General features: G+C 34.0%; 1 protein-coding gene across 1 annotated transcript in view; it reads right to left on the bottom strand.

Moving 5' to 3' along the window:
* The window catches only part of Tmeff2 (transmembrane protein with EGF like and two follistatin like domains 2), a 261,639-nt gene that overhangs the window by 229,806 nt on the left and 11,736 nt on the right, over positions 1-20,097 (bottom strand). The window contains exons 3-4 of the mRNA XM_048345058.1: positions 18,897-19,026; positions 14,324-14,350 (exon numbers count right to left, since the gene is read on the bottom strand). Of these exons, the coding sequence (XP_048201015.1) occupies positions 14,324-14,350; positions 18,897-19,026 (157 nt within the window). The remainder of the gene's footprint in view (positions 1-14,323; positions 14,351-18,896; positions 19,027-20,097) is intronic.

Below are 20,097 nucleotides of genomic sequence, written 5' to 3'. Positions count from 1 at the left end.
AAACTCCACATTTTGTCTCTTATTTGAAAATAAAATTCCTCTAAAAGCGTGAAGCATGACTGTCCTCTTTTTATGATATTTTGCCTTGAAAAGCCCTTTAACCTTTCACAAATTTGTTGTATCTTACTTCCAAAACTCTCCTTAAAATTTTGTATTAGATTGTATTGGTGGCACAGGGGTATTTATGTTATTTCCACAAGTTAATGCAGTGTCTTTATCAATTTCACCCCCATTATCATTCTCCATCCCCCCTCCCTTCTTCAAGCAATTTTAACATGTGCCACTGTCTTATTTTCATACAGGTACATGTTCTCCATTCACCCTTCCCCCATCCCAATAGTACCACTCCTAAGAGAATCCATCATACATCCTGCCATTCATTTTCTTTAGTGTATATTAATTACGTGGTAATTAATATCATGGTATTTCTCATGTGCATATATCATACTTTAGTTAGATTAACTCCCACGATTGTTCTCCCCATTTTGCCTTTATCCCTCTATTATTTAACAGCTTTCAGGGAAGTTCCATGTCATTTTCATGCATATACACAAAGTATTTTGAAACAGTCACCCTCCTACATTCTCTTACCTTCTTGCTCTCTGTCTCCTCCAAACATTCCTACAGTTACAACGCGCGTGCGCGCGCGCGCGCACGCGCGCGCGCACACACACACACACACACACACACACACACACACACATCCCTGAATGTATAACTACAATTATGTATAATTTTTAGGTCTGGATTTCACAACTTTTCCTTTTCATCTCTCACAAATATCTTTTGCATGTAAGTCTAGCAATACAGCATTGCTTGCTTTATTTCTAAGGGAAAATAGAACATGAGGGTTAGGAAGGAATATGATCTGAAGATGGTGTAATAAGTATAATCACGTTTGATTTCTTGGGAGATGATTTCTATTATGCCATTTCTTGCTCTTATCACATGTAAGCTAAGGTCTCAAATGGTCATTTGCATGTTCTCCATGATGTTAGAATCATCAATTAATTGCACTCATCCTAGTTGACATCACTTCTCTGACAGTTTATTCACCCATTCCTTAATTTAACAAATAGTTATCAAGCACATACTCTATACCAGGCACAGGTCTGTACTGGATGAAACTTCCAGTCTATTGACAATGATAGGACTTACTTTGAAATAATTTGATCTAGAATCACAATGGCATCTTAAGGAGGCTCCATTTTCCTCCTTCATATATCCTTGCATATTTCACAAGTGAAAGCTGAAAATTATACACTACTACTCTTTCATTAAAGAAGAGAAGAAGAGATTTTTCTGGATGTTATCGAGAATTATCCAATTTTTCATTTTTCCAAGTAATCTCCTTTGATAAGTAAAATACATTATGTTGAGTAATCATTGTGATTCCTTGAAAACTTTGAAAAGATAGTTTTTGGTTCTTATTGTTATCACCATTGGTTCAATGCCAAAGTAAATGAAAGAAACAAATGGATTTCCAGATGATTCCATTATCTGGCCAAAATCATTCGGTATTTTAATAAGTAATTCTGATGTGGAATAAAGTATTCACTTTAGGGTAGAATTACGTCAATTACCTACACACTAACTAGAATCCTAAAATAACTTGTTTCTTTTTTTTCACACAGCATTTTTAGGAAAGGAAGCAGATCCTAAGTGCACAAGTTGAAATAGTGGTGTCAGATGCTACATATTTCAAAAACAAGAAAAAAATATCTCTCAGTCTAAACTTTCAGTCTTTTTTTTTTTATGTAACAGGATCTTTTCCAAGTTTCAATGACATTTCTTAGGTTCTAGATTTGAAATTTGGTACTCATTTTTTCAAAGCCTAATTTTATTTTTTTAAATTTAATTTAATTATTTTATTCTTATTGTACAGATGAGAAGGGTTACAGTAGCATAAGTCAGTTAATGAATACAATTCTTTTTGAACCATGTCACCCTCTCTCTTTTTCTCTCTCTCGCTCTCTCCCAGCTTTTCCCTCCCATCCCCACTCACGAGATGTACAGTTCATTTTCCACATACTATCTAATGAGTACCACTGTTGTATTTGTTCACCCTTTGTCCCATCTTTTCTGTGCTCCACTTACCTTCCCAAATAACAAAATAACAAACAAGACGAAAGGAAATGAAAACAAAACCAGCAACAACAGCAACTAATGAAAAATCTCTGCTTGGTGTTCATTTCATAAAATACTACTTTATGTGGTCGTATGCACAGTTATTCTTTTTTGGGTAACTTAAGCTTGTAAATACTGCAGTCTTGCCTTATTCTTACTTTTGCCTTTCAGTCTTCTATAAAGCTAAAATAAATCTATAGAATTTTCATAAAATAACTCCTTATGCTCAATTACTTTCTATAAGATTTGCTGGTATATAAAGCAAATGGAAGTGGAGCCATTTAGAAACTTAGGCACAATTTTTGTTTCTTTCTTTTTGTTTGTTTGTTTCTTTCTTTCTTTTTATTTATTTAGTGTTAAGAGCTTGGTTTGGCTGAAAAATATTTGCAGAGACCTAGCTAAACACCAAGCATCATGTACTAACAGAAGACAATAATTAGCCCCAAACACAAATTCATATAATTTATTTAAATAAATCAGATTGTTGTTAAAACGTAGAATTGGTCAGAGGAATTTAGTTCAACCAGGGAATTAAAAAGGAAATCATCCTGAAGAAGTGCCGAGGTAGTTTTGGATGATAAATAATATTTAGGAAAGCACATGAATATTTCAAGAAGAAGGAAGAAAATGAGTAAAACAGAAATATTAAATCAACTGGTGGAGTTTCCAAATGAACTGCCCTTAATGGAAAAGTATACTGGAGTGTCCAGTCTGAAGTAAAGAAGATGAATGATCAGGCATTAATACTACAGGTACTGTATCTCCTTACTATGAGCAATTTTATTCTTTGAATGATGCACCAAGATGACTGAATTGTAAGCAGGAGGAATAATGCACATGAATAAGTATTTTATATAAATGTTTCTGGCTATGTAAGTAGGAAAAATTTAGGATGACAAGAGTCATCCTGTTTAGCAGGCTTTTTCGAGTATGATAGGCAAGAGATGTCTAGGGGCTAAAATTGGGGGGGGGGTTGGTGGAGGGTCTGGAGATATAGATATGAGAAGTATTCATAATAGAAAATCCACAGAGTGTGATGATTTATAGAAATGAACTTGCTTTATAACTCTGCCACATCCTATTTCAAAGCAGACCTCAGCATCACCGAACTCTTTTAGTGAAAGGCCAGGGGAATTTCCTGAATCAATGCCTGGATGTGGCTGGACAAGCCTCGGCTTCAAAGACAGCTTGTGCATGGGCTTCCAGTGTAGAACTGTTTAATATCACCCCACTATTTAAGATACAGTAAAATAACCACCGTGGATTCTTTTTTATTCTTTAAAATACCAGCTGTGTTCCTCTTTAATTATATTTAAAAATAACATCTACTTTCAACAATAACCACATTCAAGCTGCTATTATGGTTGTCTTTTGAGTAACTGAACAAATTCCTCAACCTTGCAAAATTCCACATCCTTCTCAATGTTTGCAGAATCAACTTCAAGTTTTAACACAGGGTGCAAAGGGGCCAGAAAAGATGGCATTCTATCGTTTGACATGGCTTTTCAGCAAGTTACCACCACTATCATTTAAATCAATGTATCAGAAATTCTACTTGCCAAAGGTCATGGTTTCCTTGAGTGTGATGGTCTCTCTCAAAAGTAGTCATAAGTATTTGGATTGACTGTCACTCTGTGTCTCAGTGCTTGTATAAAATCTCTCAATAGAGTCAACACTAAATAAGTAGAGAGTACCTATTGTACTTTGTAGGTGCAATTATAGAAATGAATTCCACTTACATTATTTTAGTGTCTGTGGCCTTACCAAAAGAATATAATAACAAAACATCACCCCTGCCAGCTAAGTTATTGCCTAAAAGAGCCAGTATATGGCTAGAAATGGAAAGAAAAGAACAAATGTATAAAAATTAAAGGTGCTGGGAACATGGCCTAGTGGCAAGAGTGCTTGCCTCATATACACGAACTGGGTTTGATTCCTCAGCACCACACACACACACACACACACACACACACAAAAGGCCAAAAGTGGCACTGTGACTCAAGTGGAAGAGTGCTAGCCTTGAGAAAAACAAAGCCAGGGACAGTGTTCAGGCCCTGAGTTCAAGCTCTGATGGGCAGAAAACAAACAAACAAACAAAAAATTAAAATGCTCATTACCTAATGAGGAATGGATACAGCTTAAATTATCTATCTGCAGACTAGATCCCAAGGGGCATCAGGCCAAACTTAATAAAAAAATAGTTAATTTTGTTTTATTATAGTCAGAGAGGGATCAACATGAAATAAACAAAGAACTTTTTAAAATCAATAACTGATAGGCACTGGAATAACTATTTTGGTTTGACTTATTGAGCCAGGATACTAACATTATTTAAAGATATTGTTTTCTATTTATTCTTGGATTTCTAAAGAAAAGAATCCAAAGCTATTACAAGTGTGTAATTTACCAGAGAAAATGAAATTGCTCTTTGTTAAGTACACATTGAAAATCATGTGCTACAATATGTATTGTGCATTTGGTATAGTAAAAAAGCTATATTTTAAATCTAAATATGAAACCAATTCAATGCAATTTGGCATGCACTGTTGCATGCAGAAACATCCCAATGCATCAAATACTGTCTGGAAACAAGGAAAAAAATTTCTGCTCATTTTAAAATATCAAATCAAGTGAAGTGCATTGTAAATAGAACTTGCAATGAAAATATCTTCTGAGAAATAAAAATATATTTGATTACAGCAAAATTTAAGATATTTTTATTCAGTAGAGATCCATAACATCCCTTAGATGTTCTGCCATATCTAAGATAGGATAGGAATCTTTTAAAGAATGTATCACGAATACCTGAAAATCAGTGGCATCCAGAAAAGAGAAACTTTACCTTGCCCTTTTAATTGTGAAATTCCTCTCACTTCTTTCCTATACTTGGTATATGGCTTTCTAAGCTTGAGTGATCTTTGAGAGTCAACCATTAGATCACAACATTCTTCCATACTCCAAGCTTACTCAATGAAAGAACCAAACCCTGGAGGAGAGTCTGCACGGTCTCTTTTCTCCTTGTTAACCAAGCATCTCACTGCTATCCCACTAGCATCCTGAATCTTGGAGTACACCATGTATGCTTCAGACATTTTGCAAGCACAGCTTCACCTGACTAAAAGGCCCTTTCCTGGTACATCCCAAAGTTCGCCCTTTCAATCCTTCTCATCTTTCTTCAGGTTTTTGTAATCTTCTCCCAAACAAAATACCAACCTCACACTTCTCTTTTCCCACTTGTTCCCTCCCTCATAATGCTCATTGTCATCTTTTTTTGTTTGCTCTTTGGGTCTGGTCACAAGAAATAAGATCCCCAGTGGCAAATAGTTTTGTGCATTGTTGTTGCATTTCACAGTTTTTACAAGGTGGCATGGAACAATGTCTACAGCTTTCTTTTTCAACTTGTAGAAGCATGGTATTCCTGTAGCTCAGAGCTCACTTCCTCTCCAGGTCTGGTCTATAGCAGAAGAGAGCAATCTGGCCTCTATTGGTTGTTCCAGTGAATGGTGGGAAATAATAAAGTCCAAGTTCTATTATCCCAATTGAAGAAAATTCATAGGGACTATCTTGTCTAGAGAACCTCAGATGGTCTATGGTCTGTCTTTAAAAAAATAACCAAGTTAATTTCTTTCTCTTCCTAATCTTACTTTGCTCCCTTACAATCCTTAAAACATTGAATGGCAAACTTGATGCAGACAAATCTCAACTTCAGAGTATATCCACATAAACTCTGTCAAACTGCAGGTGGAGTCTAGATAATCTCTCCAGGTTGATCAGTGGTGAGGTGTTATCAAATATACAGAGTCTAGAGATCCAGAGGTTGTGTATTCAATGGGTGCCTCCTACTGCGAATCACACAGTCATACTACACATAGACCTGTAATATATGTCTATAACTATCTATCTATCTATCTATCTATCTATCTATCTATCTATCTATCTATCTATCTATAGAAGTATACATATGTATATATGGTAGTGTTCACAGTATACTTGTAAGTATCTATTTATCATCTATCTGTCTGTCTGTCTATATTTTGTTTTTGCAATACTGTTTCACTAAGATTATCAGGCTGGCTTTGAAGTCTAGGCTCAATGATCTTACTGCCTCAACTTCCTGAGCATCTAGGACTACAGATGCATGCTATTATGTCTAGCACATAAGGTATGTTTTTTACCATAAATATAAAGTATAGCAAATAATTCAGTGAGAGCACATATTATGTGAGAAATAATACTGGGGATTGGATAGCAAATGTGATAAATATTAGAAAACAGACAGATAGAAAGCATTATAACACTATTAACAGTGGTGTATGTGTAACTGCATGCAACATAAGCCTACAGAGGCTTAGTACTACCTAGAACAGAAGAGATGATTTCATAAATAAAAAGTAGAGTAGTAAGAGGTTAAAGAAATGGGATAATAAATTTTCATACTATTTTGTTAGAATTTATAATTTACCTAAACCACAAAATACAGGGTCTGTCATAATCATTGCAAAGAGGTACTCCAGTAGAGAGGATAACCTTGTAAATCATATTCTTTTTCATTCTTCAAGTCTGATGACTGGCTCAGGCATTATATTTACGGTTGCCGTGACAATAGATATTAAAAGGCTATTTTTTAAAGTTAAGTCAATTAATATGATGGTATTTTTATAAATCACAATAAATTTACTAATAGTTATCCATGAGTATGAGCATGCTTACTGATTGACACTGATCAGAACAGTAGTAGAATACTCCTATTTTAAAAGAATCACTTTCTACAAAGCTTAGAGCCACTTAGAAAAGCTTCATAGTAACGGCCAGAAGCGGCGCTGTGGCTCAAGTGGCAGAGTGCTAGCCTTGAGCAGGAAGAAGCCAGGGACAGTGCTCAGGCCCTGAGTCCAAGGCCCAGGACTGGCCAAAAGAAAAGCTTCATAGTCCTAGAGCTCTGATGGAAATTCTCCCTTTTGAGGATACTATAAATCACTCCTTACTGTAAAGTCTTCTCTACGTAAATTCTTCCTTACTGTAAAGACTTCCCACATGTCAATCACCAACATGTCTTCTTCATTAATGTCTATGGGGCAGTAGGTCTGCCACTGCAGTTTCAAGAAGAGTTATTTGTTATTTCGGAGTTTTTAACATTGTTTTACCTTATCTACTTTTAACTTCATTTAAATGCAGTTAGGTTCCTTTTTTTTTTTTTTTTGGCCAGTCCTGGGCCTTGGACTCAGGGCCTGAGCACTGTCCCTGGCTTCTTCCCGCTCAAGGCTAGCACTCTGCCACTTGAGCCACAGCGCTGCTTCTGGCCGTTTTCTGTATATGTGGTGCTGGGGAATCGAACCTAGGGCCTCGTGTATCCGAGGCAGGCACTCTTGCCACTAGGCTATATCCCCAGCCCCAGTTCGGTTCCATTTTGTGTACTAAAATGCTATCATTTCATTTTCTTTCAAGATGCAAAGCTCTTTCTCATCCAAATAGGAAGCTGCACCAAATTCAGAGTTTTTGTTACCCCAACATCATTATATTTTATATTAGCAATTTTTTCCATTTTCTTTTCTTGAGAGAAGACCTTTACTCTGCAGCCAAGACTAGTCTCAGACTCACAACCCTTTTGCCTCAATTTCCCAAGAACTGAGACCAGATGTATATGCCACCAATCCCCAGCCTAGTACCTATATTTTAAACACTTTATGTTTTACATATTTTAAAATCCTTAATTAAGTACAATTTAAGTTCTTCAAGGAAATCCACTTTAATTGGACTATATGGAAATAAAGAGCCAAAGGTAACATGAATTACTTTAATTTCATTTTTAATTTTTTGTAGTTCAAAGTTCTTTGCATTAGTTTATTATGAAGATCTTTTCCGCGTGTTGATATTATTCTGCTTAATTGATAAAATAAATGATTCTCTAAGGAGAAACTGAGAGTAAAATATCTTAATAGCCATCAATGAAGCCAATTAAAAATCTATCCTATCACATACACATAATGATTAACTTTCATTTCCTGTATAGTTTTGAAAAACCCATATAGATGCTTCAGACCAAAGTTTGTTGTTTCCCTTTCACATTCACAAGCAATGTCAAGAAATTCAGAAAACTATTGCTTATCTACTAGAAGGAACAAATCGTTTTATTTATAAAATGGTATTCATATGTGAAAACAAACTACCTTAAAGCTACACTGATAAGGAATGTTCCTTTTTCTTCTTTTTTCATTACCCACCATCTTCACATTGTTTCCCTCCCTCTATTAGTTTCTTATGTTTTCCCATTTTGTTATCCACTGAAAGTTTGTTCCACCACTCAGTATCAGTCTTGTTTCTCTTTGAGGTAATGAGAAAGGAAGATGGATTTGAACCCATGAAAAACTGAGATAAGGTTTCAATTGAGATTTAGATAGGGCTAGAAGCTCATCTCCAAGGAACAGCAGGTCTTTGATGTGTGAGGGTTGAGATTAGTTTCTGCCTTCTACCAGTGTGGATTGCCTTAGGATACGCTCCAACCTTCATGCTTGGGGTGATTTCTTTATTGAGTTACTATTGTAGTTGAAGCTGCTCACAGATGATGTCTGTCAGATTTAGGAGATAATGTGAACCTCATGAAGAAAAAAAAATAAACAAGGATGGTAAGAAATACTGTGTTTGCCTGAGTCTGAATGTGATTGGAAAGTGGAGTAGGCACAAGTGCTGATCGGGACTAGGAATGGGAATAGTAACAGGGAAGAAAAAAAAAAACATTTAGCCTCATATAAAAACACATTATAGTATGAATATTATGTACCCTGTTGTCTGAAATATATATATATATATAGAGAGAGAGAGAGAGCATTATTTTCCTTTTCATAAGTAGAAGTGTGTTTCTATTTTCCAACCTCTTTAAGTGTAAAGCAGTGTGGCTGATTTATCATTACAATTCAAGAAATCTTGATTTAGTATCAGGTTATATTAGGCTTGCTTCAGTCTTTTTCTTTCACATTAGATATAATGTGGTTTTTCTCAATGATGTTTCAAGTTCTCAGACCTCTTCTAAGACACTGCATGAGCTATATTATGGATCAATCCACACCACCAAAATATGATTTACAATTCCTTGTAATATAATCCTTTCATGTCCTTCCTCAAGTGTAAGTGAAGAAAAATTTTAAATTATGGACACCTTGAATAATATTATACAAAGGTAATTTGGACAGAAAAATGTGAAGGAAAAACAGTATGTTAACTATTTTTGACACCAAAGTTATAACAATAACCTGAATAATTTGTATGTAAATAGATTTTTCTTTATACAAATAACAGATATAAAATTCCTTTGCCTTGTGGCTATACAGGTCTGACATTAATCTTTTAAATAATTCTCTTAGAACTCTATAAATATACAGGTGATGTATTTGGTCAAATTCTTCTTTTTCCACTTAAAATAAAATTGCATATTTTTAAAATCAAGGTAGTATACCTTAGGCATGCTTTATTTCCACACACCATGCTATCATCCCCATAAGATACTAAAATTCTATAGTGGGAATGGGAATGTGGCTTAGTGATAGAGTGCTTTCCTAACATGCCTGAAGCCCTGGGTTCAATTCCTCAGTACCACATAAACAGAAAAAGCTGGAAGTGGCACTGTGGCTCAAGAGGTAGAGTGCTAGCCGTGAGCAAAAAAGGAAGCCAGGGACCAGGGACAGTGCACAGGCACTGAGTTCAATCCCCAGGGCTGAAAAAAAAAAAAAAATTCAATTGTGGCTTAGTTCTCATGTACAGCAGGATAATTCATTCACAATGGTTTTAATAGTTAAAATATGGTTTTCATTTTACAGACTTAATGTTTGCTGTTAGGAATCTAGTAACAATCTAAGCAATCCAGAAATATTTTCATAAGGGTGTATCATAGAAAGACTTTATAATATGAAGGAAAGACTTAAGGGAAATGACACTGAGGGGTTAAAAATGGTCTAATAACCACCCACACACCTCTGACATTCAAAGGAGGCTTCCTTAATACTTTTCTTCCTGCTGTATTTGTTGCTTAAGGAAGTCTGTGGGTAGATAAGGAGCTATTATCCCTCCTACTAACACCCGTTTTCTTATTTACAATACTGAATCCCCATATATCTAAGCCCTCAAAACACTAATCCCTTTTACTCAATCATTTATGCAAATTCTTTGGAACTCGATTCACATGCTACCTTCCTTTAGCTCACTTCACATTTAACTGTAGTTTATCATGATTTATGTTTCAGTTGTGAGTTTATCCAGCAAAGATACTTAATATAAATGACTTTCCAAAGAAACATTTTTGTTGGGAAATGGCATTCCAGAAAAAAAAAAAGGGAGTGGGGGGGAAATACAACCACAGTTCTCTTCAAAACCAAGAATGTGAATACTCTAGAAATGTAGTATTATTTTTTATATTGCAAGATTTCTTCCACACCAAGAGGACAGTGTCTCTCAAATGGAAAATGCTAATTTTTTAATGTCTGTATGCAGTGTTTGTTCTCTAGTCTCTACAAGTTACCTTTATAAATCCATGCACATTGGCTGATTATGTCAGTGATACAATAAACATTTTATTAATGTAACATGTTTATTAATTTTATTATTAAAGTTAACATGTTTATTAATTTTATTATTAAAGTTAACCACTTAAGAAGTTTCATTAGAATGGACAGACCAACGGTTAAAGATTTTTAAACTACCTATAAAGTGCATCCATACATGTTAAAATAAATTTTATGAAAACACTTGTATTCATTTATTTATAGTAAAAGTGTTCCCAAGAATGTACTAAATGACAGAAGTGTCCTTGTGAAAATGGGTTAAGCTTAAATTATTTCAAAAAGAATCATATCTAGTCTTCATTGCTAATGTAATATTCGTCCATTTATGTATAGGACAATCTAAGGAAAGTAAAAACTGATGTATTTTGAAAATAATTTTACCTTTGTCGTTAAATAATATCAAATGATAGTGACATGCAATGTCTTGCAAATAAATGTGTTCACTTTATCTATTCAGATCAATGAACTTAACCTTTAAATAAAAATTAGAATATAACCACCAAACTTCCAACTTGCTTGCAAAAGTCATCCAATTATTAATTAAACAGATTATTGAGAATATGCTATAGACGTTGTTTAGAACAACAACTAACTACAGCTGTGATCAGTCAAACAACCACAGAATATTTAGTTACTTCTGGTTGATCCAAAGGACAATGCCTCTAGCCTCTGGATACAGAGGTAGCAAGACAAATACATTTTATGTACAAGACAAATGATGAGTGAATTGAACTTTTGTATGTCACTATAATCTCAGTCATTAAGCTTGTTGGCACTTTATACAAAGAAGTTAAATGAAGTTAGATTATTACTATTTTATAGCATAATAACATGTAGACTAGATTACAAACAAAAAAATCCCAATTTTATCTCTTATTTTATCTTTTATTTTAAGCTACATTTAATTTAAAATATACATGATTAAACTTTTCTGAACAACAATTCTTAAAAAAATAAAAATAAAAAGAACTTCAGAATTAAGCCTGGTGCCAGTGGCTCATGCCTGAAATCTGAGGCTACAATCTGAGGATCACTGTTTGAAGCCAGCCCAGGCAAGAAAGTCCATGAAACCCTTATCTTAACTAAACTATGAAAAAGAAAAAAAAAAAACAAAAAGAAAAAAGAAAACAGCCATAAGTGGAGCTACATGTAGCTCAAGTGGTGGAATGCTAGTCTTGAGCAGAAACAGTTCAGACTGTGCCTACTCCCTGAGTTCAAGCACCAAGACTAGAACAAAACAAAACAAAACAAAAGCCAAAATAACAAGAAGTACCTCAAAATTAAATGGATTACATGCTCTATTACAAGGATTATATACTCTAATATTTCCTAATGTAAATATCTTCTTAGAAGTTTTTTTTTTTTTTGTTTTTTTTTACTTTAGGTTAGTATAAATCATCCTCAATTGAAAAGGAGAATAGAAAATAATTAGAAGAGAAAGGAAACAGAAACAGAGAAAGAAAAGAAGTTTACAACTGATATTTGCATTTTCCAGGTTATGAAATAAGTTATTAATGTTATTTCTTATATTAAAAAAACTGGCCTTTATTCAGATCAGAGGAAAACATAATGATTCAAAGATTTCAATCTCTTGAATGCAACAAGAAAGGGTGAGTTTGATTTCACATTCATTTGCATGTGTGAATAACAATGAATACAAAGTAGAAACAGGATTAAAAGAGACACCACATCTTACTTAGAAAGTAAAAAGAAATACGTGGTGTGATAGGAGATGCCAGAAGAAAAATATTGGTGAAAAATTGAACAGGAAAAAACATGAGATTCTATTTTCTATATATATATTTTTGATGTTAGAAAATGAACATGATTTGGTGAGTGTACCCTAGATCATTTCAATGGCATCACCTTATCTGTTAAATTAATCTACACATAAAACCAAACTGCTGGAAAGTATACGGACTTTTGCATACTTCTTTACAAAAACAACCTCTTTCAAATGAGTTGATTTCATGATATTCCAATGATAAACATTTGCTCAAGGATGTCTGTCCTTGCTGGACACTGGTGGCTCATGTCCAGAATCCTAGCTACTCAGGAGCCTGATATTTGACACTCATGGTTTGAAGCTAGTCCAGGAAGGAAAGTCCATGAGACTTATCTCCCATTAACCACCAAAAAGCTGAAAGTAGAACTGTGGCTCTAGTGGCAAAGTGCTAGCCTTAAACAGAAAAGCTCAGGGACAACTCTCAGGCCCTCAGTTCAAGTCTAGTACCAATGTACCAATGTACCAATGTGTGCGCGCGCACACATGCAAACGCACATGCACACAAGATGTCTTTTATGTTTCTTTGAAGATTTTTTTGTTCTACAGGCTCTTCTCAAAGCCTTCAAGAAAGCTTTATTGAGAATACCGTCTTGTCCAGCCTGGTAATAGGGAGCAACTTAGTTGGGGTTTTTCTTTTGTTTTTGTTTTGTTTTTTATTTACAAGTAAAGACCATTCAAACAACAAGGAAAAGATCCTCCATCTTGTAATATGAAATATATCCTATATTTGTTGATTCTTGTTCAGTTTTAGCCTTTATGGGATAAGATTATGTCCCTATGTGCTGCCCTAATTGAATTATTTTGGTATAGCCTATGCGAATTAGTTCAGCCTTTCATTACATAAGGAAACCTGCTAAATCCTTCAACTTTCTCCAACTAGGTAAATTGTACACTAAAATATGTTTTCACTGAACTTGAGGTCTCTTTGTACTTATTTTTCATGGAATTCAGCATTTAAGGACTAAAATTATTCTGGTCAACATTGGTTCACATCTGTAATCCTAGCTCTTCAGGAGGCTGAGATTTGACCGCTTCTGTTGTAAGCCAGCCTGAGCAGATCCAAAAGACTAATCACCAGCTAACCAGCAAAAAGCCAGAAGTGGAGGTGTGGGTTAAATGACAGCTAAAAATCCAAGCAAGAGTAAAAAGCTCTGAATTCAAGCCCAACTACCTCAGCAAAAATAAAAACAACAAAACCTAGAACAACAACAAAAAAGAAAGAATGAAAGAAAGAGTGAGAGAAAATTACCTAGTAGTGACTAGGCCCTGAGTTTAAACCCCAGGAAAGAAAAAAAAAAAAGGAAATAAATAAATAGAAATAAAAATCTAATAGTAAAGATTCATCTTACTTTCATTGGCTTAAATTCTGTTTTGTTTTGTTTTTTACTTTCATGAACTCAAGCTCCTTCACTTCAAAATTAAAAATGTTATATTTAAGATTATCTACATAATAGTTTGGTATGTATTAATATTAATACCTGGTTATTGAGTGTAGCATTGAGTATTTTTAAAACTTGGTGTTTCAATGATTTCCATATGAATTCTGCCCACTCAAACATGTTTCAAAGTTTATGTTAGGAAGTTTGAGTTTTTTGTATATTTACTTCAAAGGTAAGTCACACAGTACAAAATAAATAAACGAGGAAAATGAAATGGAGCTAACACATGATTCATAAACATACCAAATCATTTTCATGGCATAAACCCCAACTTAATAAGAGTAACTTCTTAATTTTTCTCCTTTCCAAACATACAAAATATGATTTTACCTTAGACAACTATGATAGAAAAATATGCAAGTAAATATCCACAATACTATCATCCTTCCAGTATAATGAATATAGAAATAAACAATTCCTACCTCCATCTCCAGATCCTGATCCTGCATCTGGGAAAGAAAATAAAAACAGAACTTGTATTTTTTTGAAAAATACATAAAAGCATATATAAAATACATCTTTTAAAGATGATGTTTTCCTTGTTAATAACTGTTTATAATGTTATTGCCTTGAAAATGATTAATGTTAATCTAATAATATATGTTTATAACAATTTAACATAGTATGTAAAATCAATTATTTATAATTTTTAAACTGTAAGATGTAAATATTATCTAGCTCCTACTTTGGAAAAATTTCTAAACTTAAGTGTGCAAAATTCCATGTATATTTGTCTTAATCAAGCTATATTTAGAAACTTCAACAAAAAAAGAAATGAAAAACAAGATGCTCTTAATAATCAGTATGTTTTACACATCAAATAGTTAAAATACCTGGAAAATAAACTCATACTTAACTTTCATGTTCTTACAAACTGCATATGAACAAAGATAAAAAGTTTAAATATGTTAATAAAATTTGTATCATGTTTACAAATACCACAGATGTTGATGATTTAGTCCATGATTAAATCATTGTTTCTCAAATGAGTAGAATCAGCATAGCTTTTACATTTGTGCTTAAAATTAACAGACATTATCAGAAAAAAAGTATCTTCGGCTTTGAATTTCTCTTTCTGTACTTCTCCCCTCTCTTCCATGTAACTACAAATGATCAAAGTTGTCTGATTCTGAAAGCTCTGTTGCCAGAAACACTCATTTTCCAAGTTTGAAAGAAGACCACTGAGTTTCCATCTGTTTCAATGCAAGTATCAACATCATCTTCCCTCTAAATACATTTGTTATGCACCTTTAATGTTACTACTAGGAAATACAGCTAATCCTGATATTCTCTGCCTGATGTGTCATCATCGCACATTGACATCTACATCAGGGTAAGACATTTATGACTCCACCTCTATGGACTTGTATTGGATGTTTTAGTCAAATTAAAATAAAGCATCACTTGTATCTGTCTGGGACCATGACACATTATTGAGATAACGAACAGAAAGTGACATACGATATGAAATTTCACAGGAGGCTGACACCTGGAAGAATGGAGGTCTCTCCAATAGTAGCCTCCCTCTTTTATAACATTAACATAATTGTCAAAGAGTAGTTAAATTTTCAGTCATATTGATGACTCATATTAACTAAATTTCCAGGGTCTAACATATCGATCTATTATTAATTAGTTGCTACAGTGACTGGTTTTATATATATTTGGCATATATGTTTATGTGAAGCCAGCTAAATAGTAAAACAATTACCATTAAAATATGTCTTTGCAAAGGTAGAACCAAGAATTTCAGGGATATGATTTGCCAGTTTAATTATAACAGATCATGAAAGTTTTTTACTTCATCTTCATCATAGGAGAATATTCCAGACAAATAGACTGAAGACCAAAAGTTACAGCATAGAACAAGGCTTGAATTTTTGCTAAGTTTCTTTTTAGTTTTCTTTCACAGATAAATTTTAATTGGCTTTATACTACTTGTATTTCTCAGATGCTAACTCACAAGTTGTAATATCATATTTTTACCTAAAGACATACAGATACTCATTTCCTACTAAAATCATGAACTTTGATACAACAAGGACTGTGTCTGGACATAGGAAACCTGTATAAATCTTGTGAGTTCCAACCTAGAGACCTTACTCAATGGATAACAAAAGAAATGTTCAGAGTTCCTAAGCTTATTTTTCTTGTATTTAATGAATGTCATACTGCCTATCTCACTGGGTTACCTTGAGGCCTACTGTCCTATAAGTTATTTCAAATAAGTAGTTCTATCTGGAACATAATAATTAAAATGATGAAAAAATGTCATGCTTCTGTATATTTTTGGCTTACAATAAATACATATAGCTGTGGAAAACAGGAAAAGTTGGTGATAGTATTTTGTTTTTTATTTCCTTACATATACTTCTAAAGATTCAAGTGGCATGGTCTTTTATACAACTAGCATTTGGTTTGTCCCAAATTTAATTGTTAGGGAAGATAAGAGGAATAGATTGGGAAAATGGTTACTGAAGTGAACGACATAGTCACAAAAGAGTTTGGGGGAGCTTTAATGATTTCTCAATGATAAAATGACTCATCTTGCTATACCAGAGATAGGAGTCTACTAAAATCTCTGTGAGGCAGAAATAACTCAGAAAAGACGTTCTACTGTTGAGACCGAATCTGGGTACTGAAGTCAATGCTTTTCTTATAAGGAAAGAGATTAAATTGACAGTGACAGTATTGGGGATACTACCCAACATTAACCATTTTCTGAACAAAACAAAAGAATCCACTGTAACTCCAATGACCTGCAACAAAATAAAATTAGTATGCTGTTTGGCTTTTTATTCTTAGAGATTACAATCTACCAGCTGTATTCATTGTCAAATAGCATTAAAAAGAAACAAAAATATCTGAAGGGTAAAAATCCCTCTTATATAAAAATTCAGAACCCCAATTTATTTGCAGTTTGACCTCTTGGATGAAAATTATTTTGGTAAATCTATCATCACTCATATCAGGAATCTTTTAAATTTATTGGTAATAGAAGCAAAACTGGCTTACTACTTAAATCCTGTAGTAATCCAAGCATGGGAATGAGCTAAGGACAGATTCTTCAATTGTGATAACATGTATATTTTGGTATTTATTTTCATAGCATGGCCAGCTTATCAGGTACTAGATGAAAGAACTTGAATGAATCAGATGTCTGGACTGACACATGTCAGTTGGATGTGGGAGTAAGAAAAAAGTTTATTACTGCCAAGTGTCATTCACTATAACCATAATTCCTGCGAGCTTTTTAAAGGTTTCTTTCTATTTTTCATTTTGTTCCTTTGGATGGCTGAGTGATTTTTTTCATAATTACTTTCTTCCTTGTTGCTCCTTCTGTTTTCCTCTTTCTGACTCAGCAAGTAGCAGTTTTCTCTTGGGAAGCCTTATCTAATGACTCACCCATTATGCTGTCACATTTCCTCATTACTTCTTACCCAAGATCAAGCAGCAATGACCTGTTTGTACTAACAAATAAGAAGCAAGTGGCACACCAATCTTGTTCTTCTCCTGACTACTTTCCCAGAAAGGGCATTCATACCCTGAGGCAAAGAATCATTTAGGATGAATGACCACTCAACAACCAACAATGCCTACATCTCTGCCTGTGATAAATGGAACCAATTCTCTACTGGTCACTTTAGAAGCACTAGTAGGCAACAATCCATTTTAGAATATTACTTGTTACTAATAATCAATATTCTAAAGATAATTTTAAGGAATGTGAAACTTTTCTCCTTGCTCATTTTCTACCCTATTCCAACCATCAAACACATACTTTTCACATGTTGTAAAATAGAAACAAAGTTACCTCAGAGAGATTTGAGTCAAATACCCTTTCCCAGACACTAATTTCTATTTCTGTTTTTGAAAGGAGTTTAGATGTTGCATCACTATTTTTCTCTGAATATGGTTACATCACTCAAATGCTCAGAAACGATGACTTTCTATGAAGATGCTTTCTTGCTATTAAGTGTAACTGTCATGAGGCACAGAAGTTCCTTTATCATAAGTGTTAGTGGTACCTCAGCTTACCATGAAGGTGCAGCTCCATTTTATACTTTATCCAGCTGGTCTGTATCACTCTTGGTGTTTTTCTGCCTGTAATGCTGCTAAGCTGTAAAAATCACACTGCATGAATGGAAAACCTCAAAAACTAATGAGCATATGAACTCACTTTTCCTCCTTTCTTCACAGCATCCTGGGAACAAACTGTAGACTCCCAGGTTAACTGTCAGATTGGACAGGTGTTAGTATAAATCATGTTTGCCACCACTTCATTCTTCAATACAGTTTGCTAAATGATAACCAACTATTTTGTAGAGCTAATAATGTTAGATCTTAACTTCAGAACTCAAACCTGCAAAACTGCCTTCTAGCAGATAATTCTCCCTTCCAAAAAAAGCTTCACCAATGCTATATATATATATATATATATATATATATATATGTATGTATGCTATATATATATGAGCAGTCAACATTTCTAATTACATTTTATTAAAATGTCTACACATCAGCAGTACATAAATAAATATATGTTTATATTTTTATGTATATAATGATATCTTTAAGATACATTTTCTCTTCTAAAATTGATTAAATATAAAAAAGAATGAAATGAAATGCTTTGTACAAAAGAATTAGTGGACGGGCTGGGACGGGCCTGGTGGTAAAGTGCTTGCCTCATATACATGAAGCCCTGGGTTCGATTCCTCAGTACCACATATATAGAAAAAGCTGAAAGTGGCGCTGTGGTAGTGTGGTAGCCCTGAGCAAAAAGAAGCCTGAGACAGTGCTCAGGCCCTGAGTTCAAGCCCCAGGACTGGCAACAAACAAACAAAAAAAAAAAAAAAAAAAAAAAGAATTAGTAGATACTCTAGAAAAAATATCATCTGAATATTTATTCAGACAGAACTAAATAGAAAAGCAAGCCATGATTTCTGAATTTAAAATCCACTCAGAAGGTTTCAAGCAGGACCAGTTACTTACCTGTGGCACAGGATCCTTCAGAAACTACGAGTATCTCACTCTGCTGTTTGCATGCAGCCTGCCGCAGGTAACACTCATTCTGGTAGCTCTCCCCATTGGAGCCACACACCGGCACATAGTCACTGTTACACTGGGAAACAGAGGCATAAACCTGTGGTTATTATTGGAGTCGTTGATATCCTCAACACAAATAGTCATTTGCACACAAACTGTGTATCTTCAAGTTAGGTCATCCTCTTCATATCATATAAGAGTTTGACCTTGTAAGTGCATCATTGAACCACATACCACATTGGAAAGTAACATTACAACTTGAGGAGGGGTTGGGGGGAGCTGAGGAGTGGAGGAGAGAAAGTGGGAGAAAATAAAGGAGGTGGTAATACTACTGGAAAGAAGTATACTCATTACTTTACTTATGTAACTGTAACCCCTTTGTAAGTTACTTTTACAATAAAATAAAAATTTAAAAAAAGGTAAAGGAAGACATTGTCAATCAGCCAATGTGTCATTTGCTTTAGAAAGAGGTAATAAAAGGTGTTTAAGTTAATAAAATGATCCCAACGAAGTGAATGAATAAGTATCACACAGTAGCTATACCAATAAATGTACAACAATTATTTAATATCTTTTTCCGATAACATAAATCTACCTAAGATGATGAGCAATGATCCCAAACACAGTAGAATGTTGAAGTTATTCCAAACAACACTAACAGGTTTGGAAAAGTATTTAGGTAAAATGATCCCCTCCCCTAATCCAGGCACTTCTTGGTTATCTTTTTCTGCTGAATTTCAATCTGCACAAATTTTTGAATATTCATATAAGAAACTAATTAATAAATAACTTTTTTACTTATCTTTAAAGCAGTCTAACAAACAACACAAACATATAGAAACATACTTCTAAAACTACTAAATGGTATGCCTACTTTTTTGCACATTCAAAAGTGACTATTAGTACACATTTTAGAATGAGGAAAATGGATTAAAAATATCCTCATTAAAAAAGTACACATTTTTACAATGGAAATTAGACAACCTACTGGGTATATTCAGGATAATGTAATCATACTCTAAGGCATTAGAGATACTTGGCTGTGTCCTATACCTGCTAATTACACCAGGGACGTGATTAGCTCCTGATTACTACTACTGATGTACTTCATTGTTTAATTATAACAAATATAATGACCAAATTGAGT

Source organism: Perognathus longimembris, chromosome 4 (assembly GCF_023159225.1).
Source record: "Perognathus longimembris pacificus isolate PPM17 chromosome 4, ASM2315922v1, whole genome shotgun sequence".
NCBI classification, from domain to species: Eukaryota; Metazoa; Chordata; class Mammalia; order Rodentia; family Heteromyidae; genus Perognathus; species Perognathus longimembris.
Note: the sequence above shows the minus strand (reverse complement) of the source record. Positions and strands in the feature narration are given on the sequence as shown.